The 22,791-nt window shown below is 37.3% G+C and overlaps 3 protein-coding genes across 3 annotated transcripts in view; 2 read left to right on the top strand and 1 right to left on the bottom strand.

Annotated features, from left to right (window-relative positions):
- Window positions 1–1,343, bottom strand: part of LOC134802405 (uncharacterized) — a 60,443-nt gene extending 59,100 nt beyond the window's left edge. The window contains exon 1 of the mRNA XM_063775061.1: window positions 1,301–1,343. Coding sequence (XP_063631131.1) covers window positions 1,301–1,340 — 40 coding nt within the window. The 5' untranslated portion in view covers window positions 1,341–1,343. The remainder of the gene's footprint in view (window positions 1–1,300) is intronic.
- A 1,670-nt stretch (window positions 1,344–3,013) lies between these two features.
- Window positions 3,014–22,791, top strand: part of LOC134802442 (uncharacterized) — a 38,460-nt gene continuing 18,682 nt past the window's right edge. Inside the window, exon 1 of the mRNA XM_063775107.1 lies at window positions 3,014–3,137. Coding sequence (XP_063631177.1) covers window positions 3,104–3,137 — 34 coding nt within the window. The 5' untranslated portion in view covers window positions 3,014–3,103. The remainder of the gene's footprint in view (window positions 3,138–22,791) is intronic.
- Window positions 6,933–11,768, top strand: LOC134802469 (uncharacterized). Its single transcript, XM_063775148.1, has 3 exons — window positions 6,933–7,056; window positions 9,817–9,985; window positions 11,622–11,768. Exons 1-3 carry the CDS (start codon window positions 6,946–6,948, stop codon window positions 11,720–11,722), a joined length of 381 nt encoding a protein of 126 aa, XP_063631218.1. The 5' UTR covers window positions 6,933–6,945; the 3' UTR covers window positions 11,723–11,768.

Genomic DNA, 22,791 nt, shown 5'->3' with positions numbered 1-22,791 from the left:
GAAACCCTAGCAACGCTCAAGATTCCATTTTTCGAACCAATTATGGAACCTTTCTTTAGCACGAGCGGTTAAACAAAAAATTTGCCGTATTTAAAACAAATAAGTCAATTAACTAAATATTATTAGTAAGATTTTCTTTCGTAATCAGTTTTGGGTAATAAAATTACTAATATTCCTTTTTAAAATATATTTTGATAAAATATTATTATTCGATTTGCAAATTTCGAAAAAACAATGTGACGTCTCACCAGGGGGGAGGGGTTTGCCAAATGGGACCAAGTATGACAAAGAGGGGGGAGGGGTAAAAAAACCTAGAAATTCGTGTGACGTAATTAATGGATGACCCCTAAGAGGAGCATGGGGCGAATGGGAGCTTACTAAGGATGTTTATTAATACTTTTGTGATATTCCATAAGATTTCGGGAATAAATTATAATTATTTTGTGTTGAGATATGTTAAAAAAACTAATGGCATTTTTTGTTAAGTAATTAATTTGTCGATAGTCGTGAAAATGATTCTCTCCTGCCCCGATCCTCAGGGGGCTCCGAAGCCGAAGACATGCAGTAACAGTATATTTGATTACTCATGATAAATAGAAGATCATAGTAGAAAAATGTTAGTTTAATTAGCTTTCTTTACTTTCAAAAAGGGCCCCAAATTCTTATGTGCCCAGGGGCCCCAGCATAGTTTAAGACGGCCCCGTCTCCTACCCGCCAATAGGGTTGTTGACACATGTTGAATATTATAAATAAATCTAGTTAAATAGATAGAAAGTGAGCAATTTAACACAATAAATAGGAACATTATAAACTTAAAAAATATATAGGAATAAAATAATACAAGATCTCAAATCTCAAAGTTTAAAATTTTATTTTTATTTAAGTAACTTCCAAATAGGAAAAAGCTCGACTATTTTGTTAAAAGCGTTAGAAGCGTTTCGTCAGTAAAGAGCCAGACTATGAACATCATTTGTTCAAAGGCTTTTGTATCGCCCACCGAGGATTCCGTACTTTTTATTAGTAGGTATTTGTTGTTATAGCGGCAACAAAAAAACATCATCTGTGAAAATTTCAACTGTCTATCGCGGTTCATGAGATACTGCCTGGTGACAGACGGACAAACAGACAGACGGACAGTGGAGTCTTAGTAATAGGGTCCCGTTTTTACCCTTTGGGTACGAAACCCTAAAAACGATAATTAAGTAAATCTATATTGAAAGCGCTCCCATTACCCGCTCGCTCCAACCCCACGCTCCCCTATATAAAATTAAATAAAAAAAGAAATACAATTATAGCTTACTTATACAAATTACGAAGAAAAAAACAATTGTCCGCCTCATTCTGCTTCCCTTAAGAATAAGAAATATTTATTATTACAAAAAAATTACATGATTACATAAATTCATTTCGACTTTTCCAATTAAGCAGGTATTTTTTTACCGTTAAAACCGCTGAAAGATAAAAAACCGGCCAAGTGCGAGTCGGACTCGCACACGAAGGGTTCCATACCATTATCTATAAAAACGGTCACCCATCCAAGTACTGACCCCGGCCGACGTTGCTTAACTTCGGTCAAAAATCACGTTTGTTGTATGGGAGCCCCACTTAAAACTTAATTTTATTCTGTTTTTAGTATTTGTTGTTATAGCGGCAACAGAAATACATCATCTGTGAAAATTTCAGCTGTCTAGCTATCACAGATCACGAGATACAGCCTGGTGACAGACGGACGGACGGACAGCGGAGTCTTAGTAATAGGGTCCCGTTTTACCCTTTGGGTACGGAACCCTAAAAATGGCCCAACGTACCTTTTTTGCCGTCTCGGGTATCCGTTATACCAGGCTTCATAGGCCCCAAAGGCCCCTTAGGCCCTTTACCCTTTGGGTACGGAACCCTAAAAATACTTAGTTGGAATTCAATTAAATACTTAATTACGTCTTTATAATGCCTTAAAACACATTGGGTTTTATAATTATTAGATATTACTTATATCAATTATTTTACTATTGGAACTGAGAATGTTATTAAACGTTTATTACAAGCTTTTTATTACCTTGCAATGTAGGTACATTACATATGTATGTAACTATGTGTGTAGGTATATACCTACACACATACACACGTACATACCAGGGATGTTGCGGATGCAGATTTTTTGACATCCGCGGAGGCGGATGCGGATGCGGATGCGGATATTTAAAGGCTCACATCAGCGGATGCGAATGCGGATGCGGATGCGGAAGTCAAGATTAGGTACTTAAAAAACGTCAAATATTTAATTTTTAGTATTTTTTTATTAATCAAACACGAAACGTTAAGTATTTGAACAAGAATATAGGTGCGTTATATTTAATAAACAGTAACTGGGCCGACTTTTCTGGATCTAGACGATTTCGTTACAGGTAATGACGAAATTACCTAGCACTTACGCCGCCGCTGAGACGTTCCTGTACCGACTTGTTCGACATCCGCATCCGCACAAGCTCCGCATCGATTTTATGCGGATGCGGATGTTGAAAATAATGCGGAAGTTCCGCGGTTGCGGATGCGGATGCGAATATTCGCGACATCCCTGTTAGACACCAAAATTGGTGTAGCGACGCAACGAAATCGCGGAGTGAGCCACGCCTGGTTTAGGAAAGTTTGTGCAAGATTGTATATTTAGCCTATTCTCATTTCTCATGCTTATTGCTACGCAAGCTGTAAATTCAATTCAATTCAATTCAATTCATCTTTATTTCAGATAACAAAAGATCCTTAATACACTAACATTAAAATTAGGAACACAGTAAAGATAATAATTTAATATTAAAACAATATTCAAATAAAAAATTAAATTAAATTAAAATAGTCACATTAAATAAAAGTGTAGGTACTTACGATGGATTCCAATAGATTAATAATTGTTATAACAAATTGTTATTAATCAATTTTGTTTTACGATTCACATAATAATTATAAAACACAAAGTGTTTTAATTAAAGGTGTTATAAAAATATGATTAAGGTTTTTAATTGATTCCCAATTAAGTAATTTTTTATCATAAATGCTTTGAGATTGGTTCCAATGGGAAGAAATATTTATTAATAGTAAAGGAAGAGAAATGAAGCCAACAGTTGTTTTTTTCTGTCTAATATGTATGTTTTATTTGGATTTCTTTTAATTTTTAATTTTATTTAACTAGCATAATCGCGGTTTATTTCGCTCATTTGAATTTATATAATTGAGAGCCTATTTGTTTAGTTACTGTAACTAGTAGCTATAGTCTATCATTAGATATCTTTAGATATTTAAAAAACCGGGCTAGTGCGAGTCGGACTCGCGCACGAAGGGTTCCGTACCATAATGCAAAAAAAAAACGAAAAAAAAGCAAAAAAAAAAAACGGTCACCCATCCAAGTACTGACCACGCCCGACGTTGCTTAACTTTGGTCAAAAATCACGTTTGTTGTATGGGAGCCCCATTTAAATCTTTATTTTATTCTGTTTTTAGTATTTGTTGTTATAGCGGCAACAGAAATACATCATCTGTGAAAATTTCAACTGTCTAGCTATGACGGTTCGTGAGATACAGCCTGGTGACAGACAGACGGACGGACGGACGGACGGACGGACGGACAGCGAAGTCTTAGTAATAGGGTCCCGTTTAACCTTTTGGGTACGGAACCCTAAAAAGAGTAAAAAAAATCTACCCTCAAATGGCTTCTTAAGCTATTTGAGGGTAGATGAAAACATTACATGATCAAATAATGTAGGTTAAAGTCAGGTCGTTCAGTGACAGATCCAGGTGGTTTTGTATTTGGTTGGTTAATCAATAAATGTTATAACTACCCGAAAATGTACAAATTATTTGTTTACGTTTATTTAAATACCTACAGCTTTTCCGGGTTTTTCGTGATTTTTAGAGCATCAGTTATCACTTATAGTTTTATCACCTATCACTGAAAACGAAGTGTCGGACGCATCGGCCGGGACCCGGACCGTTCTAGCGTGTCATTCTTTTTTTAGGGTTCCGTACCCAAAAGGTAAACACGGGACCCTATTACTAAGAGTTAAGACTCCGCTGTCCGTCTGTCTGTCACCAGCCTGTATCTCATGAACCGTTATAGCTAGGCAGTTGAAATTTTCACCGCTATTCGAGCAATTTGTTCCCGCTATAAAAATAAATACTAAAAACAGAATATAATAAATATTAGAGATGCACCGGATATTCGGTTACTATCCGGTATCCGGCCTATCCGGCCATTATTTTAACATCCGGCCGGATTCCAGATAGTGGCCTACTATCCGGAAGGATACCGGATAGTAACATTGCTTGATTTCGGAGTAAACAAAATTGAAATAAGAAACAGTGACGGTCATAATCGTACTCGTTTATTATTTTAAAACAATTTATACATTCCACTCACTTGCACGCGCACTCATTTCGAACCTAGAAATGAGTCCGCGCGAACGTTCACTACGAAACAGGTCAAAACCTGCACAATGCGCACCTGAAAAACCGAAATGTAGGTATAATTCCGCCGGCCGAATATTCGGCCGATGGTGAGGCCGAATATCCGGTATCCGGTATCCGGCCAAACAACTATCCGTTGCATCTCTAATAAATATTAAAGTGGGGCTCCCAGTCCCATAAAACAAACGTGATTTTTTTGCCGTTTTTTGCGTAGTGGTACGGAGACCCTCCGTGCGCGAGTGCGACTCGCACTTGGCCAGTTTATTTTAATAGCCTATGTTGTGTCCCACCGCTGGGCAAAGGCCTCTTACGCCACTCATCACGGTTTGGTGCAAGCTCCCGCCAGTCGCTGCGAAAAGCCTCGAGGTCATCCCGCCATCTCTGTTTTGATCTGCCTCTGCCCCGGCTAGGGTTGCCATATGGAAGATTTAAATGTCCTGATAAAAATTCTGACATCACCCTAAAAATCCTGACATTTCTTGTAACAGAGATTTAGCGTAGCTTGAACGAGGCCCCGGCGGCGGCGCGCTGCGCTCTGCGGTGTACTGTATCGTGGATCTACTTTTCCCTTTCCCTCCGCCCGACCCCGTAGCCCCCTCCCCGCGCTTATTAGGGTTCCGTAGCCAAATGGCAAAAAACGGAACCCTTATGGATTCGTCATGTCTGTCTGTCTGTCTGTCCGTCCGTATGTCACAGCCACTTTTTTCGAAACTATAAGAACTATACTGTTGAAACTTGGTAAGTAGATGTAAGTGTTCTGTGAACCGCATTAAGATTTTCACACAAAAATAGAAAAAAAAAAACAATTAATTTTGGGGGTTCCCTTAGAATACTTAGAACTAGAACTGAAACTCAAAAATTTTTTTTTCATCAAACCCATACGTGTGGGGTAACGTATCTATCTATGGATAGGTCTTCAAAAATTATATTGAGGTTTCTAATTACATTTTTTTCTAAACAGAATAGTTTGCGCGAAAGACACTTCTAAAGTGGTAAAATGTGACCCCCCCCCCCTGTAACTTCTAAAATAAGAGAATGATAAAACTAAAAAAAATATATGATGTACATTACCATGCAAACTTCCACCGAAAATTGGTTTGAACGAGATCTAGTAAGTAGTTTTTTTTAATACGTCATAAATCGTAAACCGCAATTTTATTATGTTACTTGCTGCTACGGAACCCTTCATGGGCGAGTACGTCCGACTCGCACTTGGCCGCTTTTTTTATGAGGTCATTCCTAAAAATCCTGACACTTACCAAGTCCGGCCGCAATCCGGACAAAGGGTTAAAAATCCTGACATGTCCGGACAAATCCTGACGTATGGCAACCCTAGCCCCGGCTAGTCTGCAGTGTCCATTCAGTAGCCAGTTTACCTCACTTTCTTTGGGAAAATTCGGCTATACGTGTTGTTAAAACTGTGATTGTGTTGTGCAAGACAAGAACATTATAAATCGGATCCAGAAGCGGTATCATGGTCACATTTTTATCACTTGTCATGACATGCGTCACTTTCGCACTTACACATTTGTTAGAACGTGACAGGAATGGTGACAACTGATAAAGAGCCGACCATCTTAGCCCTACAGGACGGAGCTGGAAAGAAAAAGTAAGGCATATTTTACTTTCATATTGTTGCTTTCCTATATATAGGTATATTTTATTTGTGGGGCCCACTGATTACCAGTTCGCCGGACGATATCAGCCTGTCAGTTAAACGCAGAATTTGGCAACTCCGAACAAATGACAGGCTGATATCGTCCGGCGAACTGGTAATCAGTGGGCCCCTCTATTTTTATTTCTTATTAAGTGTAATGTGGTATATCCGTTAGAAAGCCGGAGCACAAATGGCTTACTTTTTCTTGATGTCGCACCTTTTTTGTTTAAGTTTTTTTTTGTACTGACGTATTTATTACCTTAATTATTTCAGACACGGTGTATACGACAAAGTTACAATTCGACGAGGAGCCAGAGGCGCGGTATATGATATCAGCAACGAGGGATGCACTGCAGCACACACATATAGAACTGTGGAAGCTGACGCTGCAAAGGCAGATGTTCCGTGGCAACGCGCCGTATGAGATCGGCTTCCTCGTCAGGACTAGCGAGGTACGTAGATATATAGTCTGTCCCCCTTATTCATGTATATGATATCAGCAACGAGGGATGCACTGCAGCACACACATATAGAACTGTGGAAGCTGACGCTGCAAAGGCAGATGCTCCGCGGCAACGCGCCGTATGAGATCGGCTTCCTAGTCAGGACTAGCGAGGTACGTAGATATATAGTCTGTCCCCCTTATTCATGTATATGATATCGGCAACGATGGACGCACTGCAGCACACACATATAGAACTGTGGAAGCTGACGCTGCAAAGGCAGATGCTCCGCGGCAACGCGCCGTATGAGATCGGCTTCCTCGTCAGGACTAGCGAGGTACGTAGATATATAGTCTGTCCCCCTTATTCATGTATATGATATCGGCAACGATGGACGCACTGCAGCACACACATATAGAACTGTGGAAGCTGACGCTGCAAAGGCAGATGCTCCGCGGCAACGCGCCGTATGAGATCGGCTTCCTCGTCAGGACTAGCGAGGTACGTAGATATATAGTCTGTCCCCCTTATTCATGTATATGATATCGGCAACGATGGACGCACTGCAGCACACACATATAGAACTGTGGAAGCTGACACTGCAAAGGCAGATGCTCCGCGGCAACGCGCTGTATGAGATCGGCTTCCTAGTCAGGACTAGCGAGGTACGTAGATATATAGTCTGTCCCCCTTATTCATGTATATGATATCGGCAACGATGGACGCACTGCAGCACACACATATAGAACTGTGGAAGCTGACACTGCAAAGGCAGATGCTCCGCGGCAACGCGCTGTATGAGATCGGCTTCCTAGTCAGGACTAGCGAGGTACGTAGATATATAGTCTGTCCCCCTTATTCATGTATATGATATCGGCAACGATGGACGCACTGCAGCACACACATATAGAACTGTGGAAGCTGACGCTGCAAAGGCAGATGTTCCGCGGCAACGCGCCGTATGAGATCGGCTTCCTAGTCAGGACTAGCGAGGTACGTAGATATATAGTCTGTCCCCCTTATTCATGTATATGATATCGGCAACGATGGACGCACTGCAGCACACACATACCTATAGAACTAGCGAGGTACGTAGATTTAGTATACCCCATGAATCTATGTAGCTTTCAGTAGGAGTAGCAGCGAAAGCGCTTTTATTGTGTGTCCTTGTCACAGTTTCACATATTTTTTGTTCCCCACCGTAAATTAGTATGGATTATGGTGGGCAACAAATAGATTCGACCAATCATAGTGTCGCATTGCGTATGTTGTCCCTCACGGAGGCACGCGTGTACCACTTCTATGGGATCCTAATACCTTCTATGGTATAGGTACAGAGTTTTTTTTAATAGCCTGTTATAGTGTCCCACTGCTGGGCAAAGGCTTCTCCCCTTGATTTCCACGACTCCCGTTGTTGAGCTTTTCCCGGCCAGTTATTAATGAAGGTGTCTAAGTCTTCCCGCCATCTCGTTCTGGGCCTGCCACGTCCACGCTTATTTTGCGACTTCCACTTGGTGGCTATACTAGCCCACCTATAAAAGTCTGCAGCGATTTTGATAGCCCACGCAGTGCAAGTGTTATTTTAAACGTCAAACTTTTATGAAATTACGACGTATAAATAATACTTGCGTGGGCTATCAAAATCACTGCGGACTTTTCTTGGTCTGTTTGGCGTTTGAGTCCGCACGGCCTGATTTGATCGGACAATTTGATCAGATTGGCGAAAAACTGTCCCCGTCTGGACAGGACTTAAGATTGTACCCAATTTTTTGGCTAAGCCTAGTGTGGAGATCACTGTACCGTAAAATGGGGTGAGTAGGGTCAAAACTGAAATTCAAACCTCGATAACATTTTATTTTTACATATGAAAACTGAATGGTGTATATGTCGGCGGCCGATCGTAATGTTCCTGTGTAATGTTTTGACTATATATAGTCACATTAAACCAATATATAGGTAGGATAGGTTCGTTAGGTAAGTTAGGTTGCTTCAGATGCCCGAAGGGCAAACTGCCCAGACATAGGAGCCCCGCGCGTCGACTCAGGGAACGAGTCAAAGATTTTCACGTTTCACGATATGCCTGATCTTACGATCGGCCGCCGACATATATAATAAGTGTTCCGGACGTTTGAATTTTAGTTTTATTTTATTTTGGGTAGTTCCATTTCATAACTTTGACGATAAAGAGGAAAACCTACCTCACCCCGTATAGGGTTACCAGATGACAGGAATTTTGGCCTTTTGTCAGGAATGGGGACGGAACACGAAAATGTCAGGAATTTTTTGAATTGATATACTTTTTAACAAGCTTTTATTAGGTCGACCTGTATGTAACTAACTTGTAATGGAATCTAAGGTAACTAATTTAACCATCTTCCAAGGATCGTAGCGTCATGAAAATTGGCAGCTGTAAGTATGTAGTTCTGATGACAATACAATAATATGCTACTGTCGAACTGATCTGATGATGGAGACAGGAGGTGGCCGTAGGAACTCTGTGATGAAACAACGCAACCTAATTGTGTTAGGGGTTTTTAGAATTGTCTGGATGAGTATTAGTTGTCTGTCGTATGAAAAGTACAGTCAGCGATAAAAGCTTGTACCAAAAATGAAATTTTTGCCAAAAACTTATTTATAAAGTACCTTTTTATTTACTTAAATTAATCCAAAAAATATCTCTTAAAAATAATAAATGAGATCCACGCAACTTATCAATCAAACAATGTACCAAAATAATACAAATGCACTTGTCGTCGTCAAAAATATGAATGTCAGGAAAAATATTCGGAAATCAGGAATTTTGTCAGGAATTTCTAAATTTCTATCTGGTAACCCTAACCCCGTAGTGCCTCGTATTTGGGGTGAGAGGGGTTTTCATACAAAGGTGGTTTTGGAAGATTGTTGGATCGATTTTTTTTTATTATGCGTATTACTATAGCTCCATTTTAAATTGGAATACATTATTTACTAAACTAAATAGTGTTTAGTTTTAAGTTTATAAAATACATATGTATGTTAGTCTGTAAGGTATTTGTAATATGGGCCTTGTTGCCTGAATTAAATTTCTAAATAAATAAAATTATTTTTGTAGCAGTAGCCTTAAAATTCCTTCTCACCCCCTCTCAAACCTTCTCTCCCTATTCATAACCCACCTCTCCCCGCGAAACCTACTCACCCCGTTTTACGGTACTTCACCTATGTAACATCCAAGCTATGAAATAAATATGTTTTGTATTTGATTTTTTTTTATTCTTGTTTCAGGAGCGCTACCGAAAAATGGTAGACTTATACAACTCAAGTCTATCGTTGGTGGGGGTCCTACGGACTAGGGAACAGGTTCTACATCTGCAGAAAATCGAGAAACTTCACTGGGACGTCATGCACCTAGCCAACATGCTGCATGAGGTCGAGAAGAAATATAAAATTAAACGTAAGTAAAGTGGTATCAAATCGGTCGATTTGATCAGAAATGAAATTGGCGTCAATCTCCAATTTTAGATTTATGGTGATATTAGAGTCCTCTAAATTGAAAAAATGCCCCAGAACGAAAATACTGGCGTCACAGATTGGTATTCTTGCGTCCGCACCTCATTTTATCGGTAATATCGGTCATTATCGGCGGTTGAATTCGGCGAGCCAAATTGGCGTTTGCGTCCGCACGACCTGATTCAATCGGGCAATTTAATCAGATTGGCGAAAAATTGACTAATCTGGATACGCCTTAAGAAAGCGGGACGACACTATACATATATCGACCTAGCCACAAACTATGCATAGCTTGTACTATGGGTTCTAGGCGACGATATACATACGTATACAGGGTGGAAAGATAAGTCGGGCCCTGGAGGGAAACTACCTTAAATCCTTAAGCTGGCTCATTTTACTTAAAGGTGACATTCCTTTATTTTTAAAAAGAAACAAAACTGCATTCAAAGTATTTTTCTTTTTTTCTTCAATTTGGCTTGTCTAAAAAAATCTTGAGTACTAAATATTACATTTTATGGATATTTTGTACGACAGACGAGTGTAAGACCTAATGTTTCTTGGAGAAATGTTATCATTAACATTAACTGTATTGACTACTACTAGAATAAAATTGCGAGTTTTTATTTTTTGGAATTTTTAGTCGGTTCGAGTCCCGGGCGAGGCAAGCGAGTTTTAGAAAATCTTTGAATGCAGTTTTTAACTTTTTTTAAATAAAGGAATGTCTCCTTTAAGTAAAATGAGCCAGCTTAAGGATTTAAGGTAGTTTCCCTCCAGGGCCCGATTTATCTTTCCACACTGTATAGATAAATATATACTTATAAGTTATACATAGAAAACACCCATGTCTCAGGAAGTCAGGACCATCTGTGGTCATCACACAAATAAATACCCTTACCGGGTTTGAACCTGGGACCCGGTTCTTAGGCACGATCACCCACTAGGCCAGATCGGTCGTCCAAAAAAGTCGTTATTAACACATTCATTGCCACTAAGTGCTACGGGTAACGCTCGTAGCGCGTAGCCACGGTTTCGCCGTATGGAGCGCGTAGTCGCTACGAACAGTGTACCCGACAGTCGGGTTCTTGGCCCTGAATGTTTTAAGGCCCCAGTGCACAGTGGTGAAGGATGGGCCATGCCACGCCTTCGCCATTGTGTACAGGGGGCAATGGGATACAATGGCGGACGACTGGCCGTCAGTTGTCAGCCGTGGTGGGCAATCGGGAAGTTGTCGGTTTTTTTAGCACACTTCAAAGGAATCGTGGCGTACCGTGGCCTGTGGTGTTCACACAGTCACCATTCTTTGTTTAGTTTATTACTGACAGCTTGAATTTTTGACCGCTTGATTAAATGATCATAGCCCAAAATGTCATTATTGTGGAGCAATGAAGAGACTTTTCAGTTTATAGATTTATTTCTATCAAACAGAGCCTGCAATTTTTTTTTTTTTGATGCACCATTGTGTGAACATCTACGTGATATAGGCCTACAGTCGCGCATTGCAAAGCATGGCTTGGCATGGACCATCCTTGACCACTGTGTACAGGGTGCCTTTAAAAAGGACGTTTAATTTTGTTTTTCAGCCCAAGTTTTGGACAACCGAGTGTTCTACCCGTTCGGTATCAAGCCGACTACGAAGGCTCCCAACAATACGAACGAGGATATTCAGAAGAAAGAGAATTAAATCACTACGTTATTCAGAATATGACTGAAGTGAATAAAACGCGTACTCCATAGCAATTGCATTTTATTCAAGGGCTTTTGCACAAATCACGCGAGGTCCGATGGGGGGAGGGGGGTCACGAAAAAATCACGATAGATCACGTTGGGGGAGGGGGGATAAAGGAAACCTCACGTGTATTTTTGAACGAAACTAAGAAAAAAACCTACCACATAAGTAGTAGCATTGTGCGTGTGTGCGTGAACGTAAACAGTTGTCAGTGCGAGATACAGAGCTTTAATATAAACAAAATAGGAGAAATACTTCGATATACATACAGGAAAATGTGCTAAAGCATGGAGCAGGATACATCTTATTCGAACGTCTATAAATCTATACACCGGTGAGCCACTATTTCACATAATTGAAGAATTACGATTTGGAATCACATAATTGCATCACTCACACATATAAATCATTTAAATTAACTGCTAAACAAATTAAAATAAGAAGAGAGAAAAGCGGTATTTAATATATTTAATCAGCTGGTTTTGACATTTTGACATCTGACGTTCCGTTTCATGTGACACTTCATGCCATAGGGTGCGTTCAGAACACGGACCTAGAGAGTAAACCGGATAGTGTACATTAGCCAAAAAGTGTGTCCACATGAGAAGTCAAGGTGGGCCGTTGCATCTCTTTCTAATTAGGGTGACCATAAGTCATATGTATGTGGGATATTAGGATAACATTGAATATATAGTTTGGCCAGGATCTTTTCTTATTCATGCATAGTTATATCAGTTATAAAGAATCACACTGTATTTTCGCTGTACTAGTATTATGGCCTGAAAAGGGATGGATATCGTTTTTTTTTCTCTTCTGTATAACGCTTCACACAACCTTAGGTACTTAATTTAGTTGTTCTAAAAACTGTTATTAATAGGCGTAGATGCTGGACCACGAACATGGTCGATCCTCAGGAAGGTGGTCCGCCGTAACGTCTGTCAAGAATACAGGTATGAGTGAGAGAGATAGAGAGACAGATATGCTGACAGAACCAGAGGGTCTACCGCGAACCGCGTTCGACGTGTCGCCCATCTGTCACACTTACGTACGAAAGTGCTACAAAGAGGCAACACGTCGAAAGCGGCTCGGGGTAGGCTCTCAGGACAACCCTACTGTCCTGAGAGCTTTTTACAGTCTTTGCCGCGTAAGGTCCCAGGCCCTTCATAGCAAGCACTAGCCGCCCCTTTCTCAGCACCCATCATATAGACTGCCGTTTAAAATATCTGGCCGCCCTAGGCCCGGGCCTACTCGGCCTTAGGGCAAATCCGCCACTGCCACAGGGTCGCGTGGGACCGCTACGTCCGTTTGCTATAGTTCTTAACTAGGACGCTTGTCACTGGAGCATAGACACCGAAGTTTGCATCGTTTGACGAGCATCTTTCTCTGTCTCTGTAATTATTCCTTTATAGGAGTAAAAGAGAAAGATGCCCGCAATTTGCGAACCTCGGTGTTCACGGTGGTAGGCCATCTGTGCGAAAAGAGAAGAGTCGTGAAATGTAAAGAAACGAGTGATGTGCATTTCCCAGTAAATTTTCCAAAGACGGTAAATTCCCAGTAACGTTTCTGGTATCGTCCCAAAAGTCAGTAAATTACCATAAAGTTCTATTTTTCTTTTATTATCAATGTGTTTTTTTATTATTATAACAATGTATAAATGTGTCTGTAGTGTTTAAGGACTTTGGATTTCAATTTTGGCAATTATTTATTTGTATTGGCTCTCATTTCACCAATTTAAACATGCCGAAATAAATACATACCTATTCATATAAACTTACTTTTAAGTACGTAATAAGAATTGTGTAACACTGATTCTCATCGTGCCGACATCATGGTCACCCTAATGAGTTTGACAATGTTGACTTGTTTTTTTATCGCAAAATGTAATAATTGTGGCTCTATTGTGAAACAATATTCCACAATTAGAAATTCTTTCACTCCTACAACCTTTAACGCAACATTTATTCACCATTTTTAAGAAATTTTTCATTCACGTGTTTTGATAACATGTCATCACACGTTTATAGGGATACCAATTAATATTTAAAGTTACTACAATGTCTACCATATCAAAATTATTATTTTTTTGTTGTGCACATGCTTGGTTAAATCAGTTAATAATATTGACATCATAATTATTTACAAATTTCTTAAAATATATCAGAACCTTACTCTAAATAAAGCACTTAAATAATATAAGAAGGTATTTAACTTTAGTAGTATATTGATATAAATACTACCACAATGGTATATTTTTAACATTGGCAACATGTGCGAGTGAGACACCGCGACCCACCTTTGCTATCTCAAGTGGACCGTTTTCTCTAGTCTGGTAAGAACGTCTTTCTGGCTCGGTGATAAGGTTAAATTTAGTATGGCAAAAAAAGTGACAGTTCACTCCATCTTATAACTTCATGGTTCAGAAACGATCTAAGTAACGAAGCATTTACGAAGATAGCTATCAAATTATTTAGTGTTTAGAGATACTGCAAAATATTATTAAGCTGAACATAAATATGACACCGAAGAAAACACCGAATATTTGTGCACACTGCAAAAATACTATCAAAACAAGGCAGTTTTTAAAATGCGCCTTGTGCAAGAACTTGTATGATGTTGCTTGCACCTCAGTTACCGATGCACAATTTAGGAGCATGACCAAACACCTTAAAGAAAACTGGCAATGTCAAGATTGCTGCAAATCTAAGGAAACAATAGAGACTATCAAGAAAAACAAACTCACAAGTATATCGCCATCTCCTCTCTCAGAAAGTCAAAATAGTTCACATATAATAAAATATGACATCCAAGTATCCACTAAGAATTCTTTCGATTCTCTACCAGACGACGATGATCTTGACACATCTTCTTCCCCAAAGTCCGTCCATGACCGGACCAACTTGAGCAAGATAAATAGAAGCTGTCCAGAAATTGGAGAAGGTCTACGAGATAAGATTGAAGCCTTACAGGGAAAAGTGGAGGAGTTGCAAGATAAGCTGGCAATTTCAGACAACGAAATTGAGAACCTGCTTGCTGAAAATAAAACACTAAAAAATGTAATAGAAAATTTAAAAACCAAAGTTACAAATCTGGAACTGATCTGCAAATCCAACAAGAAAAAACGCCGTAAGAACTCAAACAAATCTACCCTTGTATTCTCACCGGATGCGAATACAACCAGGCAAAATGACAGTCTCAAAGAGCTACGAGTTGTTGACGAGCCTCGTACAGTCACTGAACTGGTCAAGGATTTAGAATGTGGGGATAAACCAACTTTAACAATCCAAGGAGAATCAGGAGTACAGACACCAGAGGACGCCACAGGAAATAAAGAAAATAGGTATACTGAACATGTTACACATTAGCCAACACATGTCGCGCGTAATAACATTAATTTGGAAACTGATAATAACAGGTCTAAGACCAATAAGATTTGCGTTATTAGTGCAAATAAGTACAGCAATATGTTGCAAACTGCTAATAAAGTGTTAGGTGATTACAGTATTTGTCATTATCTTTATCCTGATGTTGGGGTACGAAACCTCTTTCACAGTTTAGATAATAAATTGTCTGATTACACTAAAGATGATTTCTGTATTATATTTATAGGTGAAGAGGATTTTAAAAAATCACAATGCTATGATAACCTAGTGTTGTACATAAGAAAAATGACATCTACACTAACACATACGAATATTATAATATGTTGCCCGACTTTTAATATAGGTTTTTACAATAATATGTATAATTGGAGAATTGAATTGTTTAACCAATCATTATATGATGATAACTCTAAATATAATTATGTTTACCTACTTGATAGCAACCGAAACTTGACATATGATCATGAAATGTTCCACATAAAATCAGGACGCATCAACAAATACGGTTTAAATACGGTATTTCAAGACATTAGGACATTGATGGAAATAATTAAGAATGATAACGATATTAATCACTCCTTGGAGTGTTGTCCTTGCAGCTGTAACCAACCTGAATCATCTGAGCTTTTTCGTGGATAAAATTAAAAATCTAAAGAATCATAACTTGATTTCTGACTGTAAATTAAGGATTATGCACCAAAACATCGCAGGACTAATGAATAAAATATTATTTTACAAGAGTTTCAGGCAAAGAATCACGAAATAGATATTATATGTTTAAGTGAAACTTTTATAAAGCAAGGCTCAGAAAAAAATGTAAAAATTGAGAATTTTATACCAGGAGCATTCTTTAGTAGAAAAGTCTGTAGAGGCGGAATGGCCATTTTTGTTCACAAAGATCTCCAGATTAAACAAATTGAGCTCGAGTCGAATTTAGCTTCAAACTATTACTTTGAGTGTTGCGGGATAGAAGTTCTCGGTTTGAATGTTATTGTCTTCGCTATATACAGAATTCCGGAACAAACTAAATCTCACGTTGGCATTTTTATTCATAAACTTAATATTCTACTCTCTCGATTGACTTCTAAGTATAAGAATAAGAAGATAGTCCTATGTGGAGACTGGAACATTGATATACTAAAAGATAGCCCTTTCACAAGAGAGCTAAAAAGTACACTTAGAAATTATAATTTAACAATGCATATCGATTCACCTACTAGGATCAGAACATGTATAGATCAAATAGCAAGTAACGTCAGGAGAGTTGAAGCAGATACACATAAATTGTGCTTATCTGACCATGATATGGCTCAAACAATAACTTTTAATGTAAAAGGGAAAAAGAAATGTTTAACCTGGTTTTGGAGATATAAGCAGAGATAATATTGATAAATTTATTCAGTGTGTGTCTGCCTTATCTTTTTCTGATATACTTTCCTTAGACGACGTTTCAGTAGCTTTCACATCGTTTCATGAAGTTGTGTGCTTATTTTATAACCTTTGCTTTCCGGTCATCAAGGTAAAAGTGAACAACCGTAACAAAAAGTTAAGTGGTTGACAAAAGGTATACGGAAATCATGTCAAACTAAACGTAAATTATATCTTAGATACAGATTAGTAAAATCAAATAATTTGTATAACAGTATTCATCTAAAAAAATATGACAATATATTAAGAAAATGTATTACCAAATCGCAAAGAATTAATAATATTAATTACATAACAAAACACAAAAATAAATGTAAAGCAACTTGGGATGTCATATCTGCCAACTCGACAAAAGCTAAGAATTTCAATGAAATTGACTGTGTGAATTTTAATAATAAGACATTTAAGGATCCTCAAGACATTTGTAATTTATTCAATAATTATTTTATCGACGTTACCTCATCAAAATCTAGTATAAATAGCAACCAGGCAAATGTTACAGAAAACATAAGTAATCATCCTTCCACGATATTTTTAGAACCTGTAGATGCTAATGAAGTCTTTAAAATTATAATGTCTCTGAATAATAGTAAGGCCTGCGGTTATGACGACATTATATCAACAATTCTTAAACTAATTGCTAATTGGGTATGTTAACCTATAGCTCATATTATTAATTTATCCTTTTGTCAATCTATCTTTCCGGAACAATTGAAACTATCTGTCGTCCAGCCCTTATTTAAGAAAGGCGACCATAGTGATCCCAACAATTATAGGCCAATAACAATCGTTCCAGTAATCGCTAAAATATTTGAAAAGGCTATGTGTGCGAGATTAATAGGGTTTCTAGAGAGGAAAAATTTGCTGCAACCGGAGCAGTACGGTTTCAGAAAAGGTCATTCTACTGAATTGGCATGTTTCGAGTATGTGAAGCATGTGTCTGAATGTTTGAATAGCAAAGTACCTATAGTCTCGTTATTTTTAGACCTTAGTAAAGCTTTTGATTATGTTGAACATGGCAAGCTTCTCGCGAAACTTGAATGCTACGGAATTAGAGGAGTAGCACTTCAATGGGTAAAAAGTTATTTATCTAATAGGAAACAGTGTACAGAAATAGTAAAAATTGAAAAAATTAAGAACAATTATATTTAAAGTTAAATATCGGTCTAATTTTAGAGAAATTAAGACTGGAGTACCTCAAGTGAGCAACTTGGGCCCCCTTTTATTCTTGGTATATATAAACGACCTTCCTCTTACTATTCCCCACAAGTGCATATTATTCGCGGATGACACTACAATATTAGTAAAGGGAGAGAATATTCCATCATACGAAAATAATATTAATGATGCCTTGGCTGACATAAAAAATTGGACATTTTATAATAATTTAAATATAAATATGACAAAGACATTTTTTATTCAATTTCATTCATATAATAGTAATCCATTGCAATTAAATATTAATTATAATAATGTTTCTATATCGAGTTGTGAACGTATTAAGTTTTTGGGATTATATATTGACCAGCATCTTAATTGGAAGGAGCATGTTGATTATGTCTGCAGCAGATTAGACCGATTCGTATTTGCGTTAAGAAAACTGAGACACACTATTAATGCTGCGGCGTCGATTACAGCCTATCACGGTTATGTGTCCTCGGTGCTTAATTATGGATTGCTACTTTGGGGCAACTCTGTAGATACTGAAAGAGCCCTCCTGTTACAAAAGAAGTGCATCCGTGCTATAATGGGAGCTTGGGTGACTGACAGTTGCCGGCCACTATTTAAGGAATTAAACATACTACCATTACCTTGCATGTATATTTTAAAAGCGTGTCTATTTGTAAAGAATCGCCCAGACATATTTAAAATGAGATCTGAGTTCTTCTCAGGAACTCAGAGGTCTCAATATCAAAATCTAATATATCAACCAAGATGCAACACGGCCATATACAAAAATAATGCCTATAATATGTGTATCCTTATATACAACAGTATGCCTGTTGATTTCAGAGGTCTAAACACAACTGAATTCAGGAAGAAAATGACAAGCTTTCTGTTAGAACATTGTTTCTATAGTGTCAAGGAATATATTGAGCACAATAATGCAGATAATTAATATTATTTATTATAATCTAATTCAATATAAATTTTATGTAATGTAATGATAATCAACAAATGTAATGTGATGTATTGATAATAGTCCAATTGATGAAGTAATGAAATGTCCTATACAAACTTTAGAGTGTAATTTATTTTATCGTAATTGTTATTGCATGTATTAAAATAAAATTCAATAATATAATTATTTTCTGTCTCGCATATGTGCAAGACTGAAAATTATTATTGTTAGGTAATATAAAATTTGCGCATCGTTTAAGTACGATAGAATACTAGACAATATTCTACAAGAACATCCTGTAACTATAATTAAGTATTCTTGCAAATAAATGATATTGATTGATTGATTGATACTTTTTCTCGGTTTCTTTAAACATAGATCTTCACTCTGCACTTCAAAAAAGCGAGTCTATTTAACGAAAATATAAAAATAAACACGATTTTCTATATACAAGACTATTTATCTTAAAAATTTTTTTTTAATCATTTATTTACATACAATATATATACAGTGGTACTACTAAACTAAATTAATAACTAGCTTAAATCTAAAATAGGCCCTTGAGGCATTGTACCAAGGATGCTGGCGGCATTTCCTCGCTGTATCGCAATGCTGATACGTTGAGAACGTATAAAATTAGGTCGAATGAAAAAGTTTCACAAAAATACACGTGAGGTTGTGTGGGGGGGAGGGGGGTAGCCAAAAACCTCACCAAATATCACCAAGGGGGAGGGGGGGTCAAAAAGTATCCGAAATCACTGATTTGTGCACAACCCCCAATCTACCCGCTAGCTAGTATAGTCGCCATCAGATATATCGAGCGGCCAAGGTGTTCACAATATCTGAACTCAATAAAATATGGTTTTTCATATTAAAGCGTGCATGTGCCTTGACACCTTAAGTTAGTTCATTTTAGGTACCTACAGGAAACATTAAAGTCGATTCCCGGGAGAGACAAGCGATTAAAAAAAAACTTTTAATGTAGGTAGTTTTGATTCTTTAAAAAAAATAGACTCGGCACAAGAAAAGTCTGCAGCGGATTTGATAGCCCACGCAGTGCAAGTGTTATTTATACGTCATAATTTCATAGAAGTTTGACGTTTAAAATAACACTTGCACTGCGTGGGCTATCAAATCCGCTGCAGACTTTTCTTGGTCCGAGTCTATTTTTTTTTAAAGAATCGAAACTACATTAAAAGATTTTTTAATTCGCTTGTCTCGCCCGGGAATCGAACCAATTAAAAATTCAAAAAAATATATACTCGCTATTTTATTCTGCTAGTCGATACAGTTAATGTTCATATTTCTCCAAGAAACATTAATAGTAGGTCTTATGGCTCCTCTTCACGTTGGGCCAACGCCAACGCCAACGAGGGACGCAGCCATGCGGTAGAATGAGATAGCAATATCACTTGCTCCCTCTAACGCATAAATGCGTCCCTCGTTGGCGTTGGCGTTGGCCCAACGTGAAGAGGAGCCTTTACACTTGTCTACTGTCCAACATATCCATAAATTCGAATATTTAAGGTAAGTACCCCTATTAACGAGGGGGTTAAGCAACTTTTACAAAGACAGCCAAAAATGAAACATAAGCTGGCTCTGTATGAACAAAGGCATATTTTTTTATGATAATTTGTACATCGAAATTTATATTTCATTCGTTTTTGGACTTGTTTTGGCCAGTTATATAGAAAAAAATAATTATTAAACTTAAAACGTCAAAATCGCCTATTACCGTGGTAATTGATCATTGATACCCAAATACCGCGGATAAGGGTTCCTTTCTACGAGGGTAGATAAACCCATCGCATGTTTAGTTCCTTCTTTATATACCTACTTATATTTATTTGACAATAGTAGTTAAATAAATAGTAGGGGTTATATTTAATCAGTCCAATCATAAGATTCAATTAATATTTTTTTAGGTAAGTCTATAAGGAAAAATAAGAGGATTTTTATTAGTAAAATATAATTATTATGAAAGTGAATTCCTTTGAGTCTACTTACACCTACTAACTACACTTAGATAATAATATATATGTGGTCGTATCAATAATACATGCTGTATACAAGTATCTACATAAAACAACATAAAATAAATAAATATAAGGGGACATCTTACACAGATCGACATAGCCCCAAACTATGCAAAGCTTCAACAATGGATACTAGGCGACGATATACATACGTATATAGATAAATACAAATTTATAAAATAAAAATAATAATTCAGCCTATATACGTTCCACTGCTGGGCATACATTATATATTATATACCTACATAGAAAACACCCATGACAGGAACAAATATCTGTGTTCATCACACAAATAAATGCCCATCAACATCAAATTGATCCAGTGATACAAAATATGTGAAATCAAATATTAAAATAAATTAATATTGGATGTACTGCATCTTTTATTAATAAGTAATAACACATAATCCAAACATAATTTTAAATTAATTAAAAACTTAACTTGAATATAAATATAAACTAAATATGTATAAAATAAACAACCTACTGAATCCCGTCCCGGGCTGCCCCCGACGCAAAGGTGCCCATCACGCTCGCTGCGTTGCCGCGTTGGATTGCGATTGTATGTTGGTGTATTATATGTTGTAATTAAAATAATACAATAGGTTTTATAATAATTATATTATGAACCTATTTATTTCCGACCAAAGTTGTAGGTGGGTCGGTATTGGGTTCCCATACATCTTATTACCGAGTGATGTCTTTTGTAACCATCGCTAAACGGTTTAATTCACATTATTGTAAAACTCATTTACGACTGATAAAAATAAATAAAGATCGCGTATATTTTGAACACAATCAAAATGGAAGATACTAAATATTACGAAACATTGTATAAAACAGACTTGACAGCCATGCTTTTGTTTTTATATCAATATTTAAACAAGATTCTCATATAATGGTTTCTAGGAAAACCTCCAGTTAAGTGCTTAAAACTGTAGTTAAAATTAAGAGTTCTTGAATAGATTTCATACCACGTTAATAGCTCTTTAGCTTTATAGACGGTTAAATATTTCAATAACATCAAGAGTTAAGGAAATATGTATTTACATAAGAATATATAACCCTTCGAACTTAAAATACCGTTTCCGCTATTACCGAGGTATACCTCGAAATTAGGAACCACACCAAAAAATGGAACCCAACACCGAGGTTTTTAATTTCCTGTTTTTTACTATTGGCCAGCAAATATTTACAAATTGAGGATTTGGGAACCATACATATCATAATTAAGAATTGATATAAAGTCTTAGTCTATCTATAATATTCACCATTACTATGAAAATCACTAAATAAAATACGCGTTTGCTTACTTGAGGTGTTGCGCGTTAGTATGGAGCATTCAAATCCTGCGCCCCCGATGAGTTAGTTTACGGTTTTCGAATTGTTTACTTTGTGTTTCTTTAATAGTGCTATACTTATTCGACAGTCAATAGAGAAGGCTTTATTTGTGTGTACTTCAATTTTAAAAAAGTCAATAGGCTTTCTTATAAAACGCCTTTTTGTACATACCGCGGTAATCAATGCCGATTTTAATGGGCTCGTTAATAGGGGTACTTACCTTAATACTCAAGAATATATTTAGACAAGATAATTGAAAAAAAAAATCTTTGAATGCAGTTTTGTTCCTTAACTTATTAAAAGAAAGTTTCCTTCAGCTAACTTAAGGTTTTAAGGCACTCCCCTCCAGGTCACATTATTTTTTCACATCACCTATTCGGAAAAGGGCTTTTTCTTCCCTGCTAGGAGGGATCAAAGTGGCACTTTTCTTCCCTGCTAGGAGGGATCAAAGTAACACTTTTCTGTTCTAGCACACTATTTTTACATTTTTTTGCACATTATTTTTTTAGCTTAAATAATCTGTTTAAGCATCAGATTGTGTCAACTCTAAGATTTTTTTATTTTCCTCATAGTTGATGTGAAAAGCAGTATGTGTCACACGACTCACACGGTATCACTCTCTCCTCATTACGCTCAGGATTCAATGTACGCCCTTGACGGAAATATATCATTTTGATCCCTTGTAACACAAACTACTATTTCCACCCTGTATTGGTA

The sequence above is a fragment of the Cydia splendana genome, chromosome 24, assembly GCF_910591565.1.
Source record: "Cydia splendana chromosome 24, ilCydSple1.2, whole genome shotgun sequence".
Classification (NCBI taxonomy): Eukaryota; Metazoa; Arthropoda; class Insecta; order Lepidoptera; family Tortricidae; genus Cydia; species Cydia splendana.
The sequence above is the reverse complement of the archived record's forward strand: the minus strand, read 5'-3'. Positions and strand labels throughout refer to the sequence as shown.

Coding starts and splice junctions, on each gene's coding strand:
- LOC134802469 (XM_063775148.1), top strand. CDS start 6,946: ATGGACGCACTGCAGCACACACATATAGAACTGTGGAAGCTGACGCTG. Junction 7,057..9,816: donor TCCTCGTCAGGACTAGCGAG/GTACGTAGATAT, acceptor TTCTTGTTTCAG/GAGCGCTACCGAAAAATGGT. Junction 9,986..11,621: donor GAAGAAATATAAAATTAAAC/GTAAGTAAAGTG, acceptor TTTGTTTTTCAG/CCCAAGTTTTGGACAACCGA.